This window comes from Plasmodium berghei (assembly GCF_900002375.2).
Source record: "Plasmodium berghei ANKA genome assembly, chromosome: 8".
NCBI classification, from domain to species: Eukaryota; Apicomplexa; class Aconoidasida; order Haemosporida; family Plasmodiidae; genus Plasmodium; species Plasmodium berghei.
In genome coordinates, this window is record NC_036166.2 from 1,080,977 (window position 1) to 1,108,110 (window position 27,134).

The 27,134-nt window shown below is 21.9% G+C and overlaps 7 protein-coding genes across 7 annotated transcripts; 4 read left to right on the top strand and 3 right to left on the bottom strand.

Moving 5' to 3' along the window:
• Positions 1 to 6,004: 6,004 nt before the first annotated feature.
• Positions 6,005 to 10,286, top strand: PBANKA_0828000 (zinc finger protein, putative; the record flags this gene model as incomplete). Its single annotated transcript, XM_034564457.1, has 5 exons — positions 6,005 to 6,006; positions 6,148 to 6,262; positions 6,392 to 6,521; positions 6,610 to 7,152; positions 7,375 to 10,286. Coding segments are annotated over 5 exons (3,702 nt in total).
• Positions 10,287 to 11,650: 1,364 nt separating this feature from the next.
• PBANKA_0828100 (fumarate hydratase, putative) lies at positions 11,651 to 13,678 on the top strand (the record flags this gene model as incomplete). The annotated part of the gene is made up of 1 exon (XM_034564458.1): positions 11,651 to 13,678. One exon carries the CDS (start codon positions 11,651 to 11,653, stop codon positions 13,676 to 13,678), a length of 2,028 nt encoding a protein of 675 aa, XP_034421253.1.
• A 194-nt stretch (positions 13,679 to 13,872) lies between these two features.
• PBANKA_0828200 (conserved Plasmodium protein, unknown function) lies at positions 13,873 to 16,947 on the bottom strand (the record flags this gene model as incomplete). Its single annotated transcript, XM_034564459.1, has 5 exons — positions 13,873 to 15,474; positions 15,655 to 15,975; positions 16,196 to 16,327; positions 16,463 to 16,558; positions 16,711 to 16,947. The coding sequence occupies 5 exons, from the start codon at positions 16,945 to 16,947 to the stop codon at positions 13,873 to 13,875; spliced, it is 2,388 nt and encodes a 795-aa protein (XP_034421254.1).
• Positions 16,948 to 17,350: 403 nt separating this feature from the next.
• On the bottom strand, positions 17,351 to 18,625 carry PBANKA_0828300 (dynein light chain, putative; the record flags this gene model as incomplete). The annotated part of the gene is made up of 5 exons (XM_034564460.1): positions 17,351 to 17,421; positions 17,736 to 17,813; positions 18,012 to 18,135; positions 18,299 to 18,340; positions 18,602 to 18,625. The coding sequence occupies 5 exons, from the start codon at positions 18,623 to 18,625 to the stop codon at positions 17,351 to 17,353; spliced, it is 339 nt and encodes a 112-aa protein (XP_034421255.1).
• A 2,217-nt stretch (positions 18,626 to 20,842) lies between these two features.
• On the top strand, positions 20,843 to 22,588 carry PBANKA_0828400 (RNA-binding protein, putative; the record flags this gene model as incomplete). The annotated part of the gene is made up of 2 exons (XM_034564461.1): positions 20,843 to 20,885; positions 21,105 to 22,588. The coding sequence occupies 2 exons, from the start codon at positions 20,843 to 20,845 to the stop codon at positions 22,586 to 22,588; spliced, it is 1,527 nt and encodes a 508-aa protein (XP_034421256.1).
• An 882-nt stretch (positions 22,589 to 23,470) lies between these two features.
• PBANKA_0828500 (serine/threonine protein phosphatase 4) lies at positions 23,471 to 24,397 on the bottom strand (the record flags this gene model as incomplete). The annotated part of the gene is made up of 1 exon (XM_034564462.1): positions 23,471 to 24,397. One exon carries the CDS (start codon positions 24,395 to 24,397, stop codon positions 23,471 to 23,473), a length of 927 nt encoding a protein of 308 aa, XP_034421257.1.
• A 1,461-nt stretch (positions 24,398 to 25,858) lies between these two features.
• On the top strand, positions 25,859 to 26,871 carry PBANKA_0828600 (cytochrome c oxidase subunit 5B, putative; the record flags this gene model as incomplete). The annotated part of the gene is made up of 2 exons (XM_034564464.1): positions 25,859 to 26,203; positions 26,392 to 26,871. The coding sequence occupies 2 exons, from the start codon at positions 25,859 to 25,861 to the stop codon at positions 26,869 to 26,871; spliced, it is 825 nt and encodes a 274-aa protein (XP_034421258.1).
• Between the last annotated feature and the right edge of the window lie 263 nt (positions 26,872 to 27,134).

The following is a 27,134-nucleotide window of genomic DNA, read 5'->3' on the forward strand; positions in this document are numbered from 1 at the left end:
TATACAAATACATATATATATATATATATATTATAACAAAATTGTGTTTTATTTTTATACCAACGTAATTTTGAAATTAGAAAAAAGTTTAATGACTTTTAATTTATAATGAAAAGAAAAACAAGTACCAAAAGGTGTACAACTTCCCCCCCCCCCAAAAAATAAAATAATAGTACTTCTTTGTGAATAGTATATTTGTTTCCCAACTGGTATTTTTAACATCACTATTATTATTACTATTATTATTATTATTATTAATAATAGTAATAGTGTTTTTTTCATAACCCTATAACATACATTTCAAAATGAAAAGGCAAATGCATGCGAATATAATATATAAGGAAAAATATGTAATTGCTTATGCATTTATTTCTTTAAAGGCTATTTGAAATACAAATGTAAAACGGATTAAATAAAGTTTAATTTTTTTATTAATATAAGCAATAATATTTTTTTGTGAATATAAAATGAGTACTTTTATAGGATGCACCTATGAAAAATAGCGTAATAAAAAAAAGACGATAAATTCCATAGTGTACGGATTTAGTGCACTATTTTATATGTTATATATTTTTTACTAGCATTTCAATTTTTGTCCTTTTTATTTATTTTTTTTTATTACTAATGGATTTTAATATTATTGTACTATTATTTTGTCTTCAATTTTACCAAAATATGTTGTCTTTTTGGCCAAAAGATCAGTGTGCTTAATTGTAAAGTGTACCTTTATAAAATAGTAAAAATAAATCAATGAATAAAATAAAAAGAATAACTAAATGTGTGAATGCCATATAGTGCCTTATCTTCTGTATATTATTAAAAAATAATATGTATGTACATCCTTTTTAAATAGAAAGGATATATTATAGACCTATAAAAAATATAATTTTTATCGTGGCATCAAAAATTAAGTATTATTATTTTAAAAAAAATTATAAAATCTGAAAATAAAATACGTACACCAAAAAAGTGCAGGTAGAAGAATGAAAAGCATACACATGAATAGTACATGTTATACATATATATATTTTTTTTTTAAATATGATATATAATTTATATTTAATACATTTTTATATCTCATGCTCATCCCTCTATATTTACACACGTGTCGTGTTAGCCATTTTTTAAGCCTAATTTAATTATAAAAAACATAAAAAATATAATAAAATAAAATATGGAATACTAACAAAAATAACAATAATAATAATTAACAAACATACGTTATTTAGCTTATCAAACAATTTTTGTAAAGTTCATCTGTTTTTTTAAAATTTCCATAAATATACATATCTACAAAATTTCAAAACTATATATGATAAAGGTCTTGATTTTTATAATAATAAATTGTGACACATTTATATGTATATTGGAATTTTATATTTTCTTATTAATTTATCACTGTTATAGAACAAGAAGTATCATCCCCATATATTACCATATGTGCATACCTATTAATTTCATTTAAATATTATATAATATATATATTTATTTATTTATTACACTTTGCATAGCGAGCATACAGTGAAAATATAAATCATTGTCAGGTCCCTTTATCAATAAATTTGGACATTCACCTTTTTTGAACCCTTTATTTTATAACCCACCTATACATTCCTTTTTTTCAAGTAGTTTATATTAATCCGCTAATAAGCATACAAAAAAATTATGTTGTATTAATATGTATATATGCATATAGAAAGAAAGAGAGAACGATCATCCTCCACCATATTTTTGATACATACATTTTAAACAGTTTTTTATTTATTTGCACCTATATTTTATCCTCGACTTCTTTTATGTATGATTTTCCATTACACCTTAAATAAGTGATTTAATGTGATTCTTATGTACATTCATATACATTTTTCTCTATATATGTAAAGAGAAGAAGATAGCATATGAATATAATATCCATGTATGGGCACGATTTAATGTACATACAAATATTGCGTGAATATGCATAATATATATATGTAGAAAATATAAAAGCATAAAAGAGTTCATATGTATGTATGTGATTACATTGATATTAGCATAAAGACAACTCTTCTTTTTATATACCGATATTTTACTACCAATAATTCTTAATTATTATTTAAATGCTTGCTACATTAGTTTTTTAATGGTTCATATATACATGTTGATATAAATTTTTAACGATATCGTATTTACTGCGAAAGTGTCTATATGCATATAGTTATAAATAGAGTTTTGTATATACATCCATGTTTGATTTATAACATATATATATATTTAAGCCTTCATTTTAAAGTTTTAATATTCCTTTATATGCACATAATATATACTTTTATGCACCTATACAATATTCTTTACATATATTTTACTAAGATATCATTTTTTATAATTAGAAATATTGCACCTATACATGTATAAACATGCATTATTGTATTGTATCCATACAATAAATCTTAGATATATGCATTTATAGATACACATATATGTTTTCATATACATACATATATATATGGTATCAATACATAATATATGGATATATATAGCAATATACAAATTATATTTATATGGAAATAGATTGTATATTTTATGATCTCATCGTATTTTTTTTAATTTATGTCTAAGTTAAATTTTTTAACCCTTATAACGTATTTTGAAGAATTTTTCCTATATATTTATTAATATAATTTTTTTGCGCATGAAAATTATACAAATAAATAAATATATGCATGGATACCGCTTGCATATGCAACAACCGTTTTATAAATGCATATTATGTAGAGAAATAGAAAATATATGTAATAATTTTTTAAAATAATAAATATATATTTTTTTTTAATTCTTTTCAATTATATTTTAAATATACTTTTTCAATTTATTTCTTATGTATAATCCAGTAATAAGAAGATACCAAAAAGTATATTATATTATTTTTTTTTTTTAATCGTTACACGTGTATATACATATATATAGACAGTGTAATTTATACAGGTATATCAGTTCGAACGAAAGCAGAACTGTATGTGTGCGTTTATCTAGTGGTATTGCCATTTTGTTATAACTTTATACATTTATGTACAATTATTAAAAAGGTTGCATAAAATTGTGAACTACTTTGAAGTATTTTTTATTGTGTTTTTTAGAGCTTAAATATATGTACAACTATTATTTTCTCAAGTTTTATGAATAATTTATGCATTTATTTTGTAATATTAATTTATTTCTTAATATATATAATAGTACGAAATAGAAAAACCATAACCTTTTAAATAATATATATCCATTTTTATATTTTTTCTAATGTACATTAAATGCTTTATTGAATAAATAAGCACTAAGTAAATTTTACTTTATTTATATTTCACGAATAAAATTTAAACAATACATACGTTTTTTGTGGTCATATTTTAATGAAACGCTGTTTTGTTTTAATACTCAGTTGTTCTATAACCTCCTATATTGTATATTTTGTGCATTTATATGAATATATCATATATATGTGTGTGCGCAATTTGTAAGTGTACATAATTTTAGAAAGCTAGCTCATTTAGAAGGAAAAAATATATGAACGTACATAAAAAATATATTCTTTCCCGTTATATTATAAAGGAATATTACATAATTAATATATATGCATATATAAACGCACACAACAAAATATATTTATTGTATATACATAGTGATACACTATATAAGAAGAGTATCAACATAAAATAAGAAACCTATTTATTAAATGCATAAAATTGTGTTTTATGAAGAATATTTCATATGGTATGAGATAGTTATATCTATATATGAATAAATACAATACATATCTGCATACATAAACAAACATATACATACATACATACATACGTATGCCATACATACACATATATTTTTTCCTTCGTGCATAATTTGTTTTGTTTTTACATTTATACACATTCTTAAATATCTGGGTTTTTTAATTAAGTTTTTCTTTCCTATATATGGAAAAATTAAAAAACTATTAAAAATAAGTACAAATGCACTAAATGTATATATAATATATATTATATATATAATTGCAAATGTGCATATACGTACATATATATTCATATATCTAGCTAACAAAATAGTAATACTAACTATTTTTGTATGAGCATACATGTAATATTGCATTTGTTTTCCTATATTTTTTTTTTCTTCTATCGTTTCTATATTTCAAGCAATAGCAGTTGTACTACATAGAATGCTTGTATTATGTACATATTTACGTACATACCAGTAAATATTATTATGTGTACATTTTTCATAATTATTATATATTTTGCATATATATAAGAATATCATTTTTTTATAAAATTATATTTTTATCATAGGAAGTAATAATTTTATCGTAATAATTGAAATTTATAATTTCCGGTCCTTTTTTTAAAAACTTTATATAACTTTTTATGTATTTTTTAAAATACTTTATTTACATTTTTATATGTTTATGTTATTTTTAATTTTTAACATATTTGAACATCAGCAAATATCAAGTAGTGTAAATCCATGCTTACACGTACATATATTTGTTTAAATGCTTTATATAATATTTTATGTATAGATATATATATATATATATACATATATATCAATTAGTTTATAGCTTACCCTTACTATCACACATTCCCTCAAAATATATCGAAACTCTACACTGCTTTTCTATAAGTTATTATAATAATTTTTTGTTATATTAAATTCCTATGTATTATTATTATGCTTTATTGATACACTCATTTCTTCATATTATTGTTAAATTATATCATTGTAGAATGATATTCTTGCATTTTATTATACACTATAAATAACATATCCCCAATTAAATTTATTTGATGATTACGAGTTTTCATGTATATTTACATTTTCTATTAATTTATAACATACTTTAAGTTAAATTTTTCAATTACTGTAATATATATAGATATATGTGTACATGTTTTTTGTAGCATATGCTATTTTTTTGAAGTTTTTAATAAAATACATAATAAGTATGCATAATTCCTTTTCATATTTTGTTTAATTCATAAATGCGTGTCTGATACGGTGATATACATTTTATGCTAAATAAATTGTTAAGATTATAAAAATCAACTTATCTTAAAAATAGTAATAAGTAAATAGTAGTTAAAACCCAAAGCAAATATTAATTGCCACAACATCAGAAGGAATATAAATATAATAAATATGTAAAAAACGAAGAAACAAAACATACAATATATATACGTTAAAATAATTCAGTATAATAAGTTGTATGTGTATATGTTTTCGTATTCTTTGCTCAATACACAAAAGTAAAACATGAAATATATCCAGCATCGAATATGTATAGCATGGGTTTGAGTAGACAAATAAATTTATAAATGTTATGTTTTATTATTTTGCTTAAATAATACATATCATTTTTTTAGATTTATTTCATTATTTTTCTTTACATTCGTTTTTTTATACCAATTAAATCTCCAATCTTTAATTTATTCGCAGTTTATATTTTATACTTACCTATACAGTTTAGCACAACCTGTACATTATATCTATGCATGTGTACTTTTTTTTATGTTGAAAGTTTTATGTTTATAAATTATAATTTTTGTTTTTAAAATAATATTTTTAATGTCTTTTAAATATATATACATATATATATTATATCAGATTTAAATATTCAGTTTATTTTTATTTTTATGTATGCTTTTACCAATTAAATCCTGTATTTTTTTTGCATTAAACAATTAAATTAATTCATTCTATTATCCATATAATATCTATATTTATATGTAAATGTGTATATTATACTTTTATGTGACTAAATATATGTGTATGCAGTTTTTTATATATAGTAGTTTAGTATTTACTAAAATATCCGCAATAAATTAGGCATTCATTATATTATATTTGTGTGTGTACTTATTATTGTGTATTTTGGGGGAAGAAATTAGAATCAATCTTGTAAATAAATTAATATATCAAATCATTGGGAATACGCTCAATAATATTTTTAATCAAAAAATATTTATATATTCCGGAAAAAATGTAAGTCTACAAAATTTGTACCTTTTAATGAATATAGACTGTTTACATAATGGATCGTGTAAATCTGAGTATATAGTCTAACTTTATTCAGTGCAGAAATGTGCACACATTGTTTATTTACTTGTTTAATTAATTTTTTAGGCTATATAAAACACAGCTTTGCTCTTTTTACGCAAAAGGAATTTGCGCTCGTGGTAACAAATGTAGTTGGGCTCATGGGGAATTAGATGTTAGGCCGATGCCTAAATTTTACAAAGTAAGTTTTTTACTGCGTTTATTATGATATATTTTTTTATTCCGTGTTTTATTTTAACTTTAATTTTTATAAATATGAATGCATCCATATTTCTGTTTTTGATTTTTTTTTATATTTTCTCATTTTCAGACTCGAATGTGCTATACATTTTTATCGGGAAGTTATTGTGAAGCCTCTAAATGTACATTTGCTCATACAGAAGAAGAATTAAGAGGCTCTGGAAAGGCCCTGAGGTTGTGTACAAAATATTTTTTAGATGGTTAGAAATAAAAAAAAACATTATTTTATCTTGAATATATTCTAAAGGCTGTATATTATATATCTTTTTCATTTATTCATTTGCTCAGGCTATTGTAGTAAGGCAGATAAATGCCCTATGGCACATAGCATAAACCAGTTGGATCCATCTGTAAAATTTTCGTCAACAGAACTTATGAGCAGAGTTTATAATAATGAAGAACTTGAAAACTATAAAAATCGAATGGGCATAAATAATAACGAAAACAAACAAACAGATGAAGTAAAAGGAAATCATGAAGACTATAATGATAATATGAATAATGCTGACAATGAAAAGGATAATAGCGAAAATAATTCTAAAAATAATAACGACAATAAAAATGGACAGAGAGATAATAGTAGAAATAACAAGATTAATAAAAGTAATCAAAATAACGAATATGAGTTGCGTAAAGGTTTAGGAGATAGCGAAGATGATGTGAATAAAGAAAAAGATAAATATAATATGAATCGTTTTCGTAATAATGAAAATATGAAGGACTCAAAAAAATCTCCTTTTAACTTTTATCGGAATAATGAGAGAAAAACATACAAAGAATATTTAATTGATACAAATCAGATGAATGGTTGTATTGGAGACATAGACAAAGGTACTGACAATTCAAACGAAAATATGTGAAATATTTTATTCATTCTTGTTTTTGTAAATATTATGATGAGTATTATATTATTTTTATTTTAACACGAACTAATAAATAAACACATTTTTGTATATCCTTTGTGAGATCATCGTTGTAAATTTTTGAAACATAATTTTTTTCATTTAAAAATATATTTTTTTTTTTTTTTTTTTTTACCTTCTCCCTTTGTAGATGAAGATATATTGTATAACGATATTTTGATGAATGGAGATTATATGAGAAGAAAAAATTCCACAAAAGAAAATTTGATAAACAATAAATTTGAGAACATAACATCGAATGGATATCATTATAATTACGATGGAATAATAGAAGAAAGAGAAATATCTAATAGCAAAATATACAAATATAAGAATGTAAATAATGGAGAGAATGCAGATATGTTTAGTAATAATTATGTAAATATGAAAAATTTGAATATGGGAAATAAAGCAATGTTACTAAATGAATATTACAAAAATAATTTTTCGTTAGCAGAACACAATACACAAAATGGTGAAAATAGTAAGGGAAATAACAATGGTAATATGAATGGTGTATATGGAGATGCTAATAATTTTGATAGGATGTCTATTTTAAGAAAAATGGATAAACAAAGTTTATTATTAAATATGAATTATGATATAAACTTTAATTCAACAAAAAAATTTTATAATGATAAGAATGAGATGAATATGAATGAAGAAAAAAATATGTTTACCAAAAATAGTAAAAATGGTGATATAATTAATAACCCATTTTTTGACCCCAATATAAGCAAATATGATGATTCAAAAAATTGTTCAAATTATTTTAATGAAAATGGGATAAATAAAAAAAAAGAAAACGAAGAAAATGTTGAGAATATAGAAAATTACAAAAATATGCCGATTGAATTTAATTATAAAAACAAATCTAGAACAGACCGATATGGTAATAATATGACAAGTCTTAATTTAATGAACAAAATGAATGATTCAGTTGATGTTTCTGATATGAATAAAGTTGGATTTGATGAAAAAAATGAGAAGAATATAAATGAAATGCGTCAAATGAACATGAATTTAGAAAGCTTGATATATAATATGAACAATATAAATTTGTGTGATGGAAATAAAAACGAAAAGGAATCTAAAAATAGGATTTTAATGCAAGCATTTATGAAATCAAGTAATGATAATAGTAGTCTCAATGCTCCATCTGAAAAAAATGTTCAAAATGGAAATGAAGAAATAAAACGAAATGATGAAAGTAAAATAAATCATGAATCTTTTGAATATTATACAAATAATATTGATTATGAATTTAAAAAAATGATTATGGATAATGAATTTTTATTAGACAATAATAATGGAAGTAATAATATTAACAAATATAACGAATTTAATGACCAGTTTGTAATTCCTAAAAGTTCAAATAATAATAATGAGCATATTATGAGTAACTATACAGTATTGAGTTCGAATGATTTATGTAATAGTATGAATGCTATGACAAATTTTAGTAATGTGAATAGTGTTAGTAATATGAGTAATGCTTGCAATATAGATGATATAGGTAAGAAAGGAAATATGAATGGACTTAAGGCAAATTATTATAATAATTATAAAAAAAATGCAATTAATAATATGAACAATGGAATAATAAAAGTTAATGGTAATTGTAATGTAGAATATGAAAATAGAAAAACAAATTCGAGTGCCAAATTAAATGATTTAAAAGATATACGAAATGATGAAATAAATAATTTTATTAATGAAGCTGTAATGGATAAAAGTTATATAGAAAAAAAAATGATTTCTTCAGGTGAAAAAGTTGGACAGGGAGGAGAAATATTTGATGAAGGTTACAGTTCATTATCATCTGACGCATCTTCTTCTAATGATTATGATTTAAAAAAAGGAAATAAAAAAATGAAAAAAAATATAATTTTAAATAAAAAAGGAAATAATATAAAGAAAGATATATTAAATGAAGAACAAGAAATAAATGAAAGTTTATCTGATGAAAGTACTATATTGTTAAATGGGAAAGGAAATGATAAAATGAGTGAAAATCGCATGAGCAGTCATCATGATATGAGAAATAATGATAATACTTTAAACACTTCAGAATATAAATGGAATGTGTGCATGCTTAATGAAAACAATGGGAATTGTATAAACAGAAATAGGAATAATAATAGTAGTAGAAATTATGACTATTTAAAAAACAAGTTTGGTAATATAAATGAGAATAGTATGAAATACGAAGATATTAACAAATTTTTGTTAGGAAATAATAACAATGTTTCGGGCTATGATTTTGAAAAAATATTTTCAAATAAAAAAAAAGTCGGAGAAAATATGAACAATCAGGCAGAAACTGGCACAAACAACATGAACGATTTAATAGATTACCAAAATAGAAGAAATGCTATGAACAAAAATAAAAATGGATATAATGAGAATGGAAATTTATTAAGTATTCTCCAAAATGGTTATAGCAATATTAATACTAATAATATTAGTGAGTCAAATAGAGAAATAAAAAATAGCAATATGATTAGTGGTGTAAATAATAATATGAACGGACAGGTATTTAGCTACAATTATTTTAACAAAAATAATATGAACAATGTTAAAAACTCGTGTGTTAATAGTAAAGACAATGATGATATAATTAGTAATACTAATTTTTTTAGCAATGTAGAAAATGGTATAACAGATGGTATGTTAAATGACTCATTAAATGGTGGAGATCAAAATTATTATATAAATGAACATAAAAAAAATGATTTATCTCAGATTTCTAAGAATAATTATTCCAACTACTTTTTAGATAATAGTGAAAATCATTCAAGTATAGCTAATTTAAATTTTTATGAAATGGCATATACTAATGGCGGTTTTTCGAACTATGGGCATGGTAATAATAATGGAAATAGCGAAAATAGCAAAATCGATATATTAAATACAAAAAAAAATACCCAATCTACTAATGTTGATGATAATAACGATAGTTTATCTTTAAATAATAAGAATGGAAAAAATGTTTTAAATAGCTGCACCCCCCTTACTTACAATTTCAACGATTGTATGAATGCCTCAACAAAAATGATATAGTTAAAACAACCGAATAATTTGAAACTCTCTATATTTAAATCAGTATATTCCATGTCTGTATATACAATATGCAAATATATCCACATTATATTTACTAAGAACTATTTAAAATATTGTTGTCAAATAAATAGTAATGAGAAAAATTTCCCTTTAGCTTTTCCATTATTCATTATTCTTTTTTCTTTTTTGCACATATTTAAAACGGTACATAGAATATATTATTCAGTATTAAAAAAATTGATACAGAATCTTAAACTCTATTATTATATAAGACGTGTAATAGATCCGCCATATATCCATACAATAATATTCTTAACATAAACATGAACCTTTTATTTTATATATGATAGTATTGCTGCTTTATATATGCACACACTTTTTTTGACATAAATTAATAATTTATTTTTTAATAATATGCTACACATGTATATACACAATTTATGGATTATTATTTTTTTTTTGTTCCGTCTATTTATTTTTGTTTATTTAATAAGGAATTAACATTAATATGTTCTTTTATTTTTTCGGTTTGTTAATTAATTTTTGTTTTTTTGTTTGATATATTATAGATTTTTTATAACTTTAACAATAAAAAAGAGGGAAATAGAAAAGCAGTAATGTTAGTACATCAAATGTGTATGTACATGCATATGTATATATTTATAATAATATAAATATATTTGGGTGTATGACCCAACCACTGAAAAACCAAACATTTTAATTTAATATTAGCATCGAATATAATTGATATGGCCCCTAATGCGCATGCATAATATGGCTATGTATTTTTACGAAACTGAAAACAAATGTATCATTAATATATTTATAAAAGTATATTTTAGTGATAGTTGAAATACGTTGTAAATATTGCGCAGGAAAAAAAATGCGCCAAATATTATATGTGCAAAAAAAACAAAATAAAACATAACAATAAAATAAAAATAACGACTGTTTAAAAATAGTTAATTTTTTATTTGAAGTTGCTTAAATCCATGAACGATGAGATGAAAAAATAGGAAAAAAAAAAATAAAAAATAAAATAAAAAAATAAATATAATAGTAATATAACAAAATAACGGAACAGGGTATAATACTCCTTCTTACACATGTATATTTCTTGTCCTGTATCGTTCTGAGATGTTTACATAAAATAATATAAAATATAATGTGAAAAAAAAATTCAAGGAAAAAAATATAGCGTGGAAAATAGAAAAAAAAGTGAAAGCTAATAAAGCGGGAAAACAGCTAAATAGTAGATAGCTAAAGTTTGTGCTTTGTGAATAAAAAATATTTTTCTAGCATTAACATCACAGGGATTTTGTGTGAAATTTATTTAATAAATTTGTAAATTTTTGAACTCAACAATGGTAGGATATCAAAAGATTAGAAAGTTTAAGAAGGTTCCCAAACTATTTCCGTATACAATATGTACCAGTAATTTTATAGGAGTTCATGGAAAAAAACATATTAGAAATATTAGCAATATTAACAATATTAGAAATATTAACAACATTAACAAAATAAATAAATTAAATATAAATACATTAAACAATTTCTTAGATATTTTTGAGTTTGAAGAAAAAGGAAATGACAATATAGAATATAGACGTCTTAATGATCTAAGTAAATATATAGAAGTGATAAAATTTGATAATAAAATAAATGAAAACAGTAAATATTATGATATAAATTATGAGGATGAAAATGAATTTTTTGATGATAATGGAAATTTGAAAATAAAAAATAATTATGAAAAAGAAAGTAATAAAAATATAATGAAAGAATATATACATGTCCCACCATTTGTTTTAACAAAATTGTGTGAATATGCATTAAAAGAAATATTATTTTTTTTAAATAAAAATCATTTAAAACAATTACAAAATATATTAATGGATAAAAAGTCAAGCAAAAATGATAAATATGTTTCTATGACTTTAATTAAAAATGCTATAATAAGTTCTCATCAAAATTTACCAGGTTGTCAAGATACAGGAACTGCAATTATTTTGGGAAAAAAAGACGAGGAAATTTTAGTAACATATGAACATAAATATCTTACCTTAGGGGTATATAATGCTTATAAAAAAAATAATTTTCGATATAGTCAGTTATCTCCTATTAACATGTTTGATGAAATAAATACTAAAAATAATTTACCATGTCAAATAGAAATATATAGTAATATAAAAAAGAAAGAAAATTTAAATGATAAAATTAAAAAAGATCCAAAATATGAATTAATTTTTATTGCAAAAGGAGGGGGAAGTGCAAACAAAACTTTTCTATTCCAACAAACAAAAAGTATATTAAATGAAGATAAATTATATGAATTTTTATTAGATAAAATAAAAGAAATTGGGACATCTGCATGTCCACCATATCATTTAGCTATCGTTATAGGTGGGTTATCACCAGAAATGAATTTAAAAACAGTTAAATTAGCATCTTGTAGGTATTTAGATAATTTACCAAAAGAGGGAAGTATATATGGTAAAGCTTTTAGGGATATAAAAAGTGAAAAAATTATTTTAGAAAAATCACAAAATTTAGGAATAGGTGCACAATTTGGAGGAAAATATTTTGTACATGATGTTAGAGTTATAAGGCTTCCAAGGCATTCGGCATCATGTCCAATTGGGATAGGTGTATCTTGTTCTGCTGATAGACAAATAAAATGTATTATAAATAAGAATGGAGTATTTGTTGAAAAGTTAGAGCATGAACCAATAAAATATCTTCCTGAAGTAACATATGATAATTTAAAAAATGGAATTAATAAAAAATTTAAAAATTCTAATTTAATTTATGAAAATAATAATGAGAAAAGTAATGGAATAGCAATAGATTTAAATCAACCTATAGAAAATATATTAAAAATAATTTCAAATTATCCTGTTTCAACATTATTAATTTTAACAGGCAAATTAATAGTAGCTAGGGATACTGCACATAAAAAAATTGTTGATAATTTTATTAACAAAAATATAGCAATACCAGATTATTTTAAAAAACATCCTATATATTATGCAGGCCCAGCTAAAACTCCAAATAATTATGCAAGTGGATCGTTTGGGCCAACAACTGCTGGAAGAATGGATGCATATGCAGAAATTCTTATGAAAAACAATGCGTCTTTAATTTCTTTGGCAAAAGGAAATAGATCTTTAGTTGTTAAAAATGCATGCAAAAAATATAACGGTTTTTATTTGGGAAGTATTGGAGGCCCAGGTGCAATATTAGCTAAAAATAATATTCTTAAAGTTCAAGTTATCGATTTTCATGAACTTGGTATGGAAGCAGTACATTTAATTGATGTTGTTGATTTTCCAGCTTTCATTATAATTGATAATAAAGGAAATGACTTTTATAATAAATGGATACCTTCTTAGTTTTTCCAAAAATATGTACATTGTTGGAAAAAAAAACTCATAAGTTTTAAACATTTTCAAACAAATAAAATTGGGCCAAGATTTTTTATTCGTTATCTTTACTAATGTGAAACAAAGTAAAATCTATGATATTCATCATTTTCGAATTTTTTTTATAACAATTATTACGCCTTGACGTGGCTACTTTTTCTTTGTTAACCCCTGACCCATTTCCCACTTTTTTTTTGAATGGAATTAATTTGCTTTTCTATAACAACTTTGTTACTTAAATAATTTATACTTGGTTTATTTTGCACACCCGTTTGGTTTGTTCTTTTTTGATTATTTGTTTTAATTTGGGGGGGAGATGGATTGATAGTTTTTAAAGTTTTAGATAGAACTTTATTTTTAATAGGAAAAGTATCCCCTTTTTTTGTAAGGGCTATCTGAGTTTTTATTTTTTTCAAAATGGAAGAAGTATTGTTTGTATCATTACTATTGGGGTTAATTGTTTTTGTGCTTTTTATTTGTATTCCCTTTGAATTTGTGTGTTTTGTTTTATTTTGTTTAGAACTATGCATATGATCATTAGTTTTGGGGGGGGTATCTATTTTATATTTATTTTTTTTTTTCAGTGAAATTCCTGTATATATATCTCTATTATTTTTATTCTCTATTTCGATTTTTACATTTTTCAAATTATCATTAACAATTTTATAAAAATCAGAACATAACATTCTTTGTTCAGCTAGCTCACAATTTGTTTGTTCAGAATTATTGTAAATATTTTTTTTTTTTTTTTTTTTATTAAAATGATAACAATTATCTTCATTACACTCGTCTAATAACAAAGGTAAATAATTAAATTTATTATTTTTGGAATTATTTTCTTTGTATTCTATTTTAAGACTTTTTTTGTTTTCATCTCCTATATCATTTTTATTTGTATCATTGCTATCTGTGTCAGTATCAGATTTGCTTTCTTTATGTTTTGTCCAAAATGTGCATATATAATTCCATTCATGTTTTTTTAATGTATTATGTACAAATTTAAGGATATTTAAAAATGTTAAACGCATAGGAAATAATAATTTACTATACATATTTAAATAATTGCATTTTATATTATTATTTGAAATATTTTTTTTTGAATCGCCATATTCATCAAAATCTTGTTGGCATTCTTTTTTGCTTAATATTTTTAAATTATTTAAAATATATAAAATTAATTGTATAATTATTGAAGCATCTTGATAAATCATTAAATTGAAATATTTATTTTGTAATTTATATATTATGTCTATTATATTTTTAGCTTCTTCATGCATGTAATTTTTTATTAAAAATATATTGGGATATATATTTTCATTATCTATTTTGAAACTTAAATCAGTAACGCTATATAGATCTACATATTCGTTGTATAAATTATAATTATATATATCATTTTTCATGTATGCACATTCATCTTTTTCTTTATAATTAATTTTTTCAATAATCTTTGCATTTGTTTTATATTGTATCTCTTTTTGTCCCTTTTCAATTTTTTCTTTTTTTTTTAGAAAATTAAATAAATTTTTGTTTATATATAAAAAATGATAAGTTAGAAATGAGGTATTAACATTAAATTTCATATTTGAAGGATAAGAAAATAAAACATTGACTTCGTTAAATGTATCTGTTTGTTCTGCTCCTCTTTGTATTATATCATTAAGATATTCTTTGTATACTTTATATTTATCACTTTCTTTTTCTTTTTTGTTTTTCTTTCCTTTAGTTTTAGGATCCGAGATGAATCGTTCACACTCCTGAATAATCTACAACGACAAAAACGTTTGTGCGCACACACATACATATATATATATATATAAGAAAATATTATAAAATTTATATTTGAACTAGCGTATAAAGAATATAAAATCGGAAAACAATGGAATTTAAATTGGGAAATGGAGATCAAATGAAACACATGGAATATAATAACAGAAAATGCAAACCTTTTTAAGCCACATGTTTAATGCAATAAGAACGAATAAATACATATTTTCTTGAAATGTAGAACCACTTGTTTCAAATTCTTCCATTATAGTATACAAAAAATAAGGAATATTGTTAATAATATTTTTAGCCTTATTTAAATATTTGGTTATAATTAATATATCCTTTAAATTGTTTGATTCTTTAAAAAAATTATTTTCTTTTAATATTCTTTGCATATTTTTATAATCATCTTTAAAAATATCATTTTTTTTGGTTTGTCTATTTTTTGCTGACAATTTTAATTTTTCTAAAAATCGTTTTCTTTGATAATTAGCATTCTGCATCAAATTTAAACCAAGATAAATTATATTTCATATGTCATGTCATAACATTTAGGATTTAAAATTTATTATTTTCACTTTAATATGGTCATTCATTTGTTCATATACTGAGGTAAGTTTAATTGAATAGTCGATCTTTCTACATGTTTTTTATAAAATAAATAATAAATATATGAATATGCATATATATAGACAAGATTGTTCAGAATATTCATACCAAATAATTTTCATTTTTTGTTATAGTGGAATATTTTTTGAAAAATAAATTTCGATAATATCTGAGCTTGTACAAAGCTAATGTATTATAAGGAAAACTAATTTTTATGCTTGTATTAAATTCTAAAGAATCCTAAAAAAATTAAATAAATAATAAATGAAAAAATATTGAAATCAGTCTAAAATATGCAGAGAGTCAAATTGTTAATATGTGTATAACTATATTATATAAAGAATAATTTTTTTTTTTAATTGTTTTTATTTTAACCTGATTATCGTGGTTGCTATCATTAAAATTTATGTTTGTTTTAGTGAGTTTTACTGCTTTTTTAAGAGTATTCTTTATTTCATGTATTTCCTTATTCTTTATAAAAAGTAGTGCATAAAAAAATATTATACATAAAATGTTATGAAGAACATTTTTTTTTTTTTTACTATTTGATATTAAAAAAATAAATAGATAGCTACTTTATATAATTTTTTTATGAAAAATATAAGCTCTATTTATTTTTTTACTTTTTTATTTTGGTTTTCCTCATTTGTTTTGAATTCAAGGAAGCTGTTATGGACAGAATTGTAGACATTTTGTTTATAGGCATTTATAACTTTATGTATTAATGTATTATATTCATCTATTATTTTTGCAAAAATATCCAATATGTGTTTTACATATTTGTCTATAATTTTGTATTTATTCACAAAGCATATTAAACTATAATCAATTATTTTTAAATTTTCATAAAGCTCATCCATTTTTATAACAATTTGCCATAAATATATTTTATCTACATATTCATATATATATTAAATTGACAAGTAAAAATTAAAAAAATATATGTACATATATACCCATTTTTAACAGTCCCAAAACTTTATATGCTTTGTACCGTTAAATACTTTTAATCATTTTTATTTTCTTTTTTCACTATATAAAATGCGTATTTATTTGTTTAACGAAGTTCTTTTGCTTAATAAAAATTCAAAGCTCATATATGCGTGTAGACATAATTTTTTTAAATAAAAAAAGAAAATACACAATGTCATATTTAACATAATATATACTTATATATGCATATGTTTCAGTGTGCATATAAAAAATATTATAAAGATAAAATGTATTATTACAATAAAATATGTTATTTCTAAAACAATAAATTCATGTTCTTATGGCATATATGCAAAGAATACAATCTAAGGTTTCATTCCCCATTTGGACGCTGCACATACCTGTAGAATGAAATAATATAAAAAACATTGTTAAATTAATATATCCAAAGTAAAGTATATATTTTAATGTTCATTGTGGTCGATATAAAGAAGGAGAAAAACAAATATAAACATGAGTTGGTTTATATTCATAGGTTTTTAAAGCTAGTAAAATGAACATTATGAAATGAAAATCACGCAAAGAAAAAGTGTATGCATTATTATTTTATTTTTTAGCCATTTATTTCCAAAAATTTCTTTATTTTAATATATATTTATTATATAATTTTTTGTTTTTTTTATTATGTAATGTTCTTATGTTTTGTATTCATAACCATCTGAATTTTCGTCCCAAAGGCAAATGTTTGAGGCTGTAAGGGGAGATCCGTTTTTTTCCATCAATGTGCAAGTAGCTAAATTGAAAAATGAATAAAATAAACTTATGTTAAATAAGAATTGAAATTTTGAAACTCATTACGTTATTATGTACTTTTTATTTATTTTAATTTTTCTTATTTTTTTATGAACATATCATAATAAAAACCTAAAATTCTATAATAATAGCATGCATGTTCATAAAAAAATAAGAAAAATTAAAATAAAGCGATTACCAACATATTTAAATGGCTTGTTTAATTTCGATAACTCTTTTAAAGTAGTGTCTAAAATTTGCGACACCCAGATTTTTGTTTTTTCTTCATTATAATACATTTTTTCAAGAAATTGAGATATGGTCTTTAAAAATAAAAAAAATAGGTAGCGATAAAAGTGCTTTATAAGAATTGTATTTTGTGGCGGCATATTTTTTGTGCATGTATACAAATGATTGCATAGAGTATTTAACGAAAAATAAAAAATAAAAATAGTAGCAAACAATTTTCTTGTTAAGAACAATTACTTCTTTTCCTATTTCCTCCATCAATTCAATGTCAAATTCATCCTACACAAATATATAACGACATTTTATATATACTCAAATTGAGAAAATTGCAAAAAAACGATTTAATGCGAAAGTCTCATAAATAACCAAACAAACAATTCATTAAATAGTATATACATAATTATTTATTTTTTATTCATGGGTGATATTATGAAAATGTAAGGATACACATTTCTTGTACGAAATAAAAAGGATTGTATGCGAATATATATAGTACATAACCATTTAAAATATCTTAAAACAAGTGATATTGTAAATTACCTTAAATTTATCTGTTTCATTCATTATTTCATAAATATTTTATTTTAATTAGTTTATTATAATCCAAAAAATAGTTAAAAAAAAACGTCTAATTTGAATTTTTTTCAAAAAAAAACCTTTTATATATATATATATATATATGAAAACTAAGCTATTAAAATATTTTGTTATTATTGAATTTATAATTATGGTGATAAACTATTCATATATGCTTCCTCTATATTTTTATGGATTTTTTTTTTATTATATAATATTCATTACGAAAAATAAAATAATAAGAGAAACACTTGCCTAAATTATATAGACTATACTATGTCTTTATATTTTTTTTTTTTTATACACATTCTTTAAATCGAAAGAATTGATATGTACATATATAAGAATAAAAAAAAGGTAAAATTTTTTAGATATTTAATTTTCCGTACATATTAAAAAAGTAGTTATTTAAAATATTATATTCGAATAGGAATACATGGAAATTATTAAAATTAGTTATATATTTCAATATGCTACATACATTATGTATATATAAGAGAGTCTATAGATACTTTTTATTTCGTTTTATAAAAAAGTAAAAGGAAATACATAAGATTATAATTGGCATTATTTTTTTTGAAATTTATTTCCTATATGTTATTTTGATGAGAAAAATAAAAAATGGGTGAAAAATGGCTAACAAATGTTTGGTAATATACTTACACACATATGCACACATATCTACAAATATAAAACGAAAATGTGTGTTTTAGAAAAAAAGTATTTTAGTTATTAATTAACTAAAAGAAAAAGGGAGTTGACTATTGAATATAATATTGTCCAATATTTTAATTTTTGTCAGTTACTAGTCTTAAGTTGGAATTAAAATGAATTATGTAATATATACACATTTTAATAATTGTTACGAATATATATATATTCCTATTTTTTTAACACAATTTTGGCATAGAATTGTGCAAATAGAAAAGATGAAATATATACAAGTTGCAAACTTATAATGATGAAGAAATAAAAAATATTAAATACACACACACAAAATAATATTGGTATATAATACCACAAAATAATAAATGAATAATAACAAAATATTTAAAATAGCAAATAAAAAAACTGCGATTGAATAAAAATATGTAAACACATTAAAATATTTTTCATAATAATTTTAATTTATTCCATGATATATTTAAAAAATTTGGTTAAAATTCCAAGTTGGAATTTTCAAAAAAATAAAATAATGCAACACACCTATATATCCCAATATATATATATTTTATAAGTTGAATTTCATTGATAATACAATAATAAGTCAAATAAATATTTTTTCCCCTTATTTTTTTTAATAATTTTAATTATATTATTTACAAATATCTTAATTGCAAAGACAGTTCTTTTTTATATGCGTTAGATATTTTTCCATTAATTTGGCACACACTATCTAGTGGTTATATCGCGATTTTTAGATTTTTTTTATTTTAAACAATGAAAATACTATAAATACACAAAAATATCGTTTCAATATTATTTTATTAATTAACAAAAAAAAAAGTATTAACATTTGCATATGTATGTACATATGTAGAATTATTATATATGAATATGATACACTGTTTAATTTTGCTTTTTCATTTTCTTTTCGTTTCTGTTTTATATTTTTTGTGTAAACTGATATATACAACTTTTATATGTTAAATCTTTGGATGTATATTATATGTACATTATAGTATTCTTTTTTTTTATATACATTGGGTATTTTTTCTTTATGCATATTTCATTTATTAGTTAATAATATTTTATATTATAATAAATTGATAATTATACTTTTATTAGCATTTATCATTTTCCAAACAAGCATTAAGCAGAAAGGGTGTGATAAATCAAAAATACCATTTCATTTTATTAGTATCACACTTAATTGTACAAGATTAGTGTGTGTTTTTGTTGCGTTTTTTTTATAAATAGATATGTATATATAGTATATATATATATATATATATATATATATATTTATTTATATATAGTATATATAGTATATATATACGAATGTATGCATGCATTTAAATGTTAAACACATATAAATCCCCAAATTAAAAATATTTTGGAAAGAAAAGAAAAATAAATTAGTGATAGTTTTTAAAAATACTCAAAGGAATTCGAAATAAGCAAATAGTACTATTGATACAAATAATTGTAAAATATATCAATTGTGAATATATATATATATATATTTTTTTTTAATCAATAAAAATGTTTACAATTAGATGGGTAGATCTTTTATCTAGTGAATCAAGTAATAAATATAATAAAATAATATGAACATGATAATGCATGAACTTCAACCATATATATTTCATGTATATATATATTGGACGAAAGTATATTACATTTTTAGCGATATAAAAGTTTGTTATTTTTATGATGTTATAATAAGTTTCTTGTATGTATACGCGTCTGATTCTTGAGTGGGCATTCATTTCTCATTCCGTTCCCATTCCTTTCCCATTTGCAGATTTTTTACAATCCTCTACAAAAAATGATAACATAAATGAAAATTTGAAAAATAAAAAACTTCCTTATGAAAAAGAAGCAGATTTAAATAACAGTTTTTTGAATTCATATAATGCAGACTTAGATAATAGTAATGTTGGTATTAATTTGAAAATAAAAAATCTAAAACTTTCGGATAATTCTGAAAAAGTAGAAAATGATGGGACAGAAAAAAACACTTTAATTGGTAATTCAAAAAATGAAGTTTCTGAAAAAGTAGATAACACTAAAAACGATAATCGAAATGGTAATGATGTGGAAAATTTGAATTGTAATGAAAAAAATACAAATTCAGAAACAAATAAAAATACCAACAAACCAAATTTAATAAGCAATTTAGAATCTGAAATAAAAAATCAGAATGATGTATCCAGTAATATCGAACAAAATAATATTAACAAAATTCAGGACAATAATGCAACTAAAGGAGATGGAAAAATAGTAAAAAAAATAAATGATAAAAATATAAAATATACTGAAAAAAAGAATTTAATTAATAGTGAAAATTATGATAAAAATAGTGTAAAAGGAAAAAGACAATCTTTAACTAAATTAAGAAAAACCTCAATTAACGATTCGATAAAATCGGGACATTCTTGTTCTGTATCTTGTACAACATCTAATTCATCAATGAAAAGAAATTCACATAATATTCAAAAAAACAAAAAAAATAATAATAAAAAAGATATAAAAAATTCATATTTTTCAAAATATATAGTTGAAAAAAAAAAAAATAATGAAAAAAATGAAGAAAAAATTAATAAAAATAATCCAAATTTAAAAGAAAAAACAAATCTTAATGAATTATCAGTAAATGAAAATAAAAAATTTAGTAATCTTTTAACAATGCATGCAAATAATTTAGTAGGAACATTGTCCAAAGGAAAAAAAAGAAAAGAAAGAAATATAGATGATCATACAAGTATGTCAAAAATTAATTGTACAATATCTCATGATATAGAAATAGATGATGATAATATTCCATTGAATCCAACTAAAAAAGTTAAAAACAAACTAAAAAATAAAATAAATAATGAAGATAATTTTGGAAATAAGAATGCTACTCCAACTATTTATAATCAAATGAATTTAAAAGGACTAACAGAAATTAACTATTTAACAAAAATAAATAAAGAAAATATAAATTTAGAAAAATTCAATAATTTTAATAATAATTTTATTAATTATTTAGGAGACATAAGAAATAATCCAATTGATTCTATGCATAGCGTCAATAATAATAGAGTAAATAGTAGACTTAAAGAAATAGCTGTTGGGAAATCAACAAAAGAATATAAAAATTATGTTAAACTTGTTAAATATGAAGATAGAATGGATGATGACCCTGCAACTCCTAATGCATATGAAAATATAACAAATGCAAAATTTCAAGCTAAATATAATTTGTGGCGAAAAAAATTACATAAATTTGATACAATAAATTAATTTCCTTCTGTTTTTTTTTTGTATTTCTAATTGAGCAGTGACTGTCGTATATTTCATATGATTTCCCCTTTCTGCTCGAGCACATTTTTTGTTTTTTATGAAATATTAAAATAAATTTCAGAAGAAGAAATAAAAAATGTAATTGCGAAATAAACTTTCTTTGAAGTAAAATATTCTTATAAAGCCTTCGCTATGTATATATATTTATTTATGCACACACATGATATATATGTTTTCTGTGCATTTTTTTTTTACTTAAATTTTCATTTTATTTATTAATTTTGAGTATCATTCTATTAAATTCGCTATATAATTGGTGTATTAAATGGATAGCTAACCGAAAAAGGGAATATTTCCATTATAAACCATTTTTTATGTTTTAAAAATATTTTCTTCATTTTTTTTTAATTTTTTGCACTTTTGCACTTTTTTTTCATTTATTTCTATCATTCATTTATATCTTTTTTGTGTGTACAACACTCAATATTGCATAATTTTATCAAAACACCCTTTCATTTTTTAAATTATAAAAATAAACAAACGTATGAACAGTTTTTTTTTATCATTTTTAATGCTTTCAATTGGTTAAAGATTAAAAATAAGAATAAAAAATTCGTTTTAAGTTACTAAAATGGATTATTATTAATAAAGGGGAAAAATACGTTTCGCGTATATTATTCAAAAAGTGGTTTCAAATAAGTACGATACACATGTATGTGCAGTTTTCATGTAATGCAAAAAAAAAAAAAAATATGTTCATAAAAATTATGGTTGGTAAAGATAAATTATTGACTAAAAGTGGGAAATATGAAGATATAGAATATGAACAATTAATAATAATATGATAATTATCATTAATGAAAATAAAATTTTCTGAACAGTTCATGAAAAATATATCGGTGGCTGTTTTTTTAAAAAAGTTGGAGAAGTATCCTCAACAGATGATGGACCAAAACATTTAAAAGTGAAATTTGAATTTTCATCGATCTGCATAATGCTAGCAATATTTCCACAACGATAACAATAATTAGGAGCAGACCAAATAGTAACAAGTTTTTTATCAAACCACCATTTATATCCTTCCATTATTAATTGGTGAGCTCTAGCTATAAGTTGTATATTATTAATATAACAAAATTTATGAACAATGTCAGAACCAAATAAATGACCTGCACCTCTTGGACTTTTTTCCCATCCATTTATATCAGATGGATCTGACCACATTATATCACATAAAGTTCCATATCTCGGAATTTCTTGTATTCTTTTTATTTTTTTTAAATCATCAATTTTTGCAAAAGAAGGTGATAAACCCCCATGTATACAAAAATAATATTCATTAATAATTGCGCTTATAGGTAAATAGTCAAAAACTTCTGTACAATATTTCCATACATTTACTGATCCATATTTTTTTATGCATTCATCATAAAAACCATATACTTCAGTTATTTGTCGGCTTTCATGGTTACCTCGAATTAATGTTATTTGATTTGGATATTTTAATTTTAGAGCTAATAATAATAAAAAAGTTTCAATACTATATTTTCCTCTATCTACATAATCCCCTAAAAATATATAATTAGTTTCAGGTAATTCATTACCAATATTAAATAATTCTTTTAAATCATAAAACTGTCCATGTATATCACCACATATTATTACTGGTAACGATACATATCTTATATTTTCTTGATTAATTAATAATAATTTTGCTTCATTACATAAAGCTTTTACTTCACTTTCCGCAAGAAGTTGACATTTTTTTAAAATATCTATTTGTTTATCCAAGTTTTTTGTATTAATCATTTTATCAAATTTTTATGGAATTTTATAAATCAGTTTTTTTGCTTTCAATATCAAACTAGTATAATTAACAATCTCTATATTCATATATTTCAAATATATTTTTTTAATTATTTCAAACTTTGCAAGTGTGCATACATGTGAATATATGTCTGAAAAAAATGTATAGATAATGTGGTTACATAAGTTCGTCGTGAATTTATTATTTTTGAATAGGAACAGTTAATAATGTTTACAAAAACAAAAAAAAATTAAACAAATAATTAAAAAAATTATATTAATGAATAAATAATAATTTACAACTCTTTTATTAAGGAAAACATTCGTATTATATATAAGTTTTAATGATGCAAGTAGACAACAAAATTTTTATTTTCATAGAAATAGTTAAGAAAATATTTTAATTGAATTTTCAAGTACTATATGTTGTAAAAGAAAGCGGAAAAATTATAATCTATTGGGTGGAGATAAATATTTTTAAGTTACAATGTTCGTCTATTTTTGTTTATTTAATTATTAGATAAATGAGATGGATAAAACAAAAAAGAAACAAACAAATGAGAAAAAAAAAAAACTATAAAGCACAGGATGGCCATACAAATATGCTATGGATTGATATTTTCTTATTACAAAAATTTTTTTTTCATTTTTTTTTTATCTATTATTTTTATTATAAAATTGTTTTATATGAACTATCAATTGATTTAAAAAGAATGTGAAACTCATTTAAAAAAATTATATACACGATACACATAAAAAAAACATAATAAAATATATACACAAAATATATTATGCCATAAACCTGTAGTTTATTTTTCATCCATAATATATTAAAATTGCCCAAATTTTTAAAGAAAATATATTTTTTCATGATTTTATTATATGTATAATAAAAATTATATTTTTCTTTCTTAAAATATATGTATTAGATCACATCATTTTATTTCAATTTCTTTTACATTTATTTCCATTTTACTTCAAAATTATATACAATTAATTTTTTCCTTGAATATATATACATTATTATATTTTTGTGCTAAAATGAAAAAAAAAAATAGCGCTTATATATGCTGGTTAAACTAGTGTAATGCTATTAATAATTTACATTTGTTTCCGTTTTGAAATCATGAAAAATGCAGCATTATAAATTATATTTATCAATTGTATTTTTGTAGGAGTGCTTATATGCATTTTTACTCGTTACACAATCTGTATTTTTATTTTTACATATAAAAATATGTTAATATAAAATGAATTCTAATTTTTTTCGAGGTATTTAGTTTACTGCAATGTTTATTTGGTAGTATATCAAAATTAATAATATTTTTTTAAAACAAACATATGAGACAATATGTTTTGTAAGTTATATATATGTGTGATTATTTATCAAAAAAAGTTACAAATATAATATATATTATTTTTTCGACAAAACATTTTTCTCTATATGCATAAAGATAGATCAATATGATTTTAAGTAAAATATTAAAAAGTGTATCATTAAACCAGTTTGGAAAAATAAATAAAAGAAATATATATAACAGAGCAAATAAAGTTGTAAAAAATGAAATAATTAATTACACACAAAAAAGAACATATTTACATTTTACACGAACATTACCAGAGGATTATGAATTACCATTAGATACTTTTCCTGATAATATAAATGAAATATTAGCAAGTAATAAAAAAAACCATGATTTTATTCAAAGTTATTGGTATTGGAAAATAAGAAGTGAAAGTAATTTATTAAATTATGAAAAACTTATTAAAAAATCGTATAAGCAGCTAGCTATTGACCTTGGGATGCAGGTACATTTTTTTTACTTAAACTGTTTATGGAAATATTTACAATTATATGTATTACTACTAATTTTTATATTGTTTATACAGAAATTTGCATTTTTTTTATTCTTTATTTTGCATACCCTTCTTAAATAATTTCTATATATTTTAATTTACTTCATATTTGTCTCGTCATATTTTTTTTTTTTTTGCAGATAGCTAACCCTGACAACGAGCATATGCTAGCTTTACTTGAATTTTATGAATATTTAAAATCATCACCATTTGTTGGACCTTTTGGAACAATAGAAAATCCAGTGATAGTGCCTAGTGTACATACAGAGAGAGTAGTATGTTGTACAGGTGGAACAGGTGAAAATGAACATGTTCCATTATTTTTTAGATGCAGAGAAGGGTTTTTATATCGTTGTGGTGAGTGTGATCAGATTTTTATGCATGTTAGAGTTTTATATTCATTAGAAGATGGTAATGATCCATTTCCAAATGATCAAGATGTAGATGATGTTTTTGATTTAAATTTAATAGAAGAAAATATGAAAATATATAATGACGACCAATATGTGCGATGGCCAGTAGGAAATGTTACTTATCGTCAAATGTTCCTTGAAGGGAAATGGGGAAATGAAAAACCTAAACATTCTGTTTACATAAATTCAGGAAAGTGTGATAAATAAGGGAAAGAGCAAAATAGCTATATGGGATTCTGTACAAAATGGGATGTGCATATGACGCAATTTTTTCTCTTTTTTTCACTTTTCATTTTTTTAATTTCTTATTCCAAACAAACATAATTTGAACACTCTGCTAAACATTTTACCAAAAACCTTATGTGTGGCATTGCATTCCTGAAGAAACACCATTTTTGTGTTGTCTCTCATTTCTCACAAAAATGGTAATCAAATAGATGAATATATTTAACAGTTTGAAAAGTTATGTA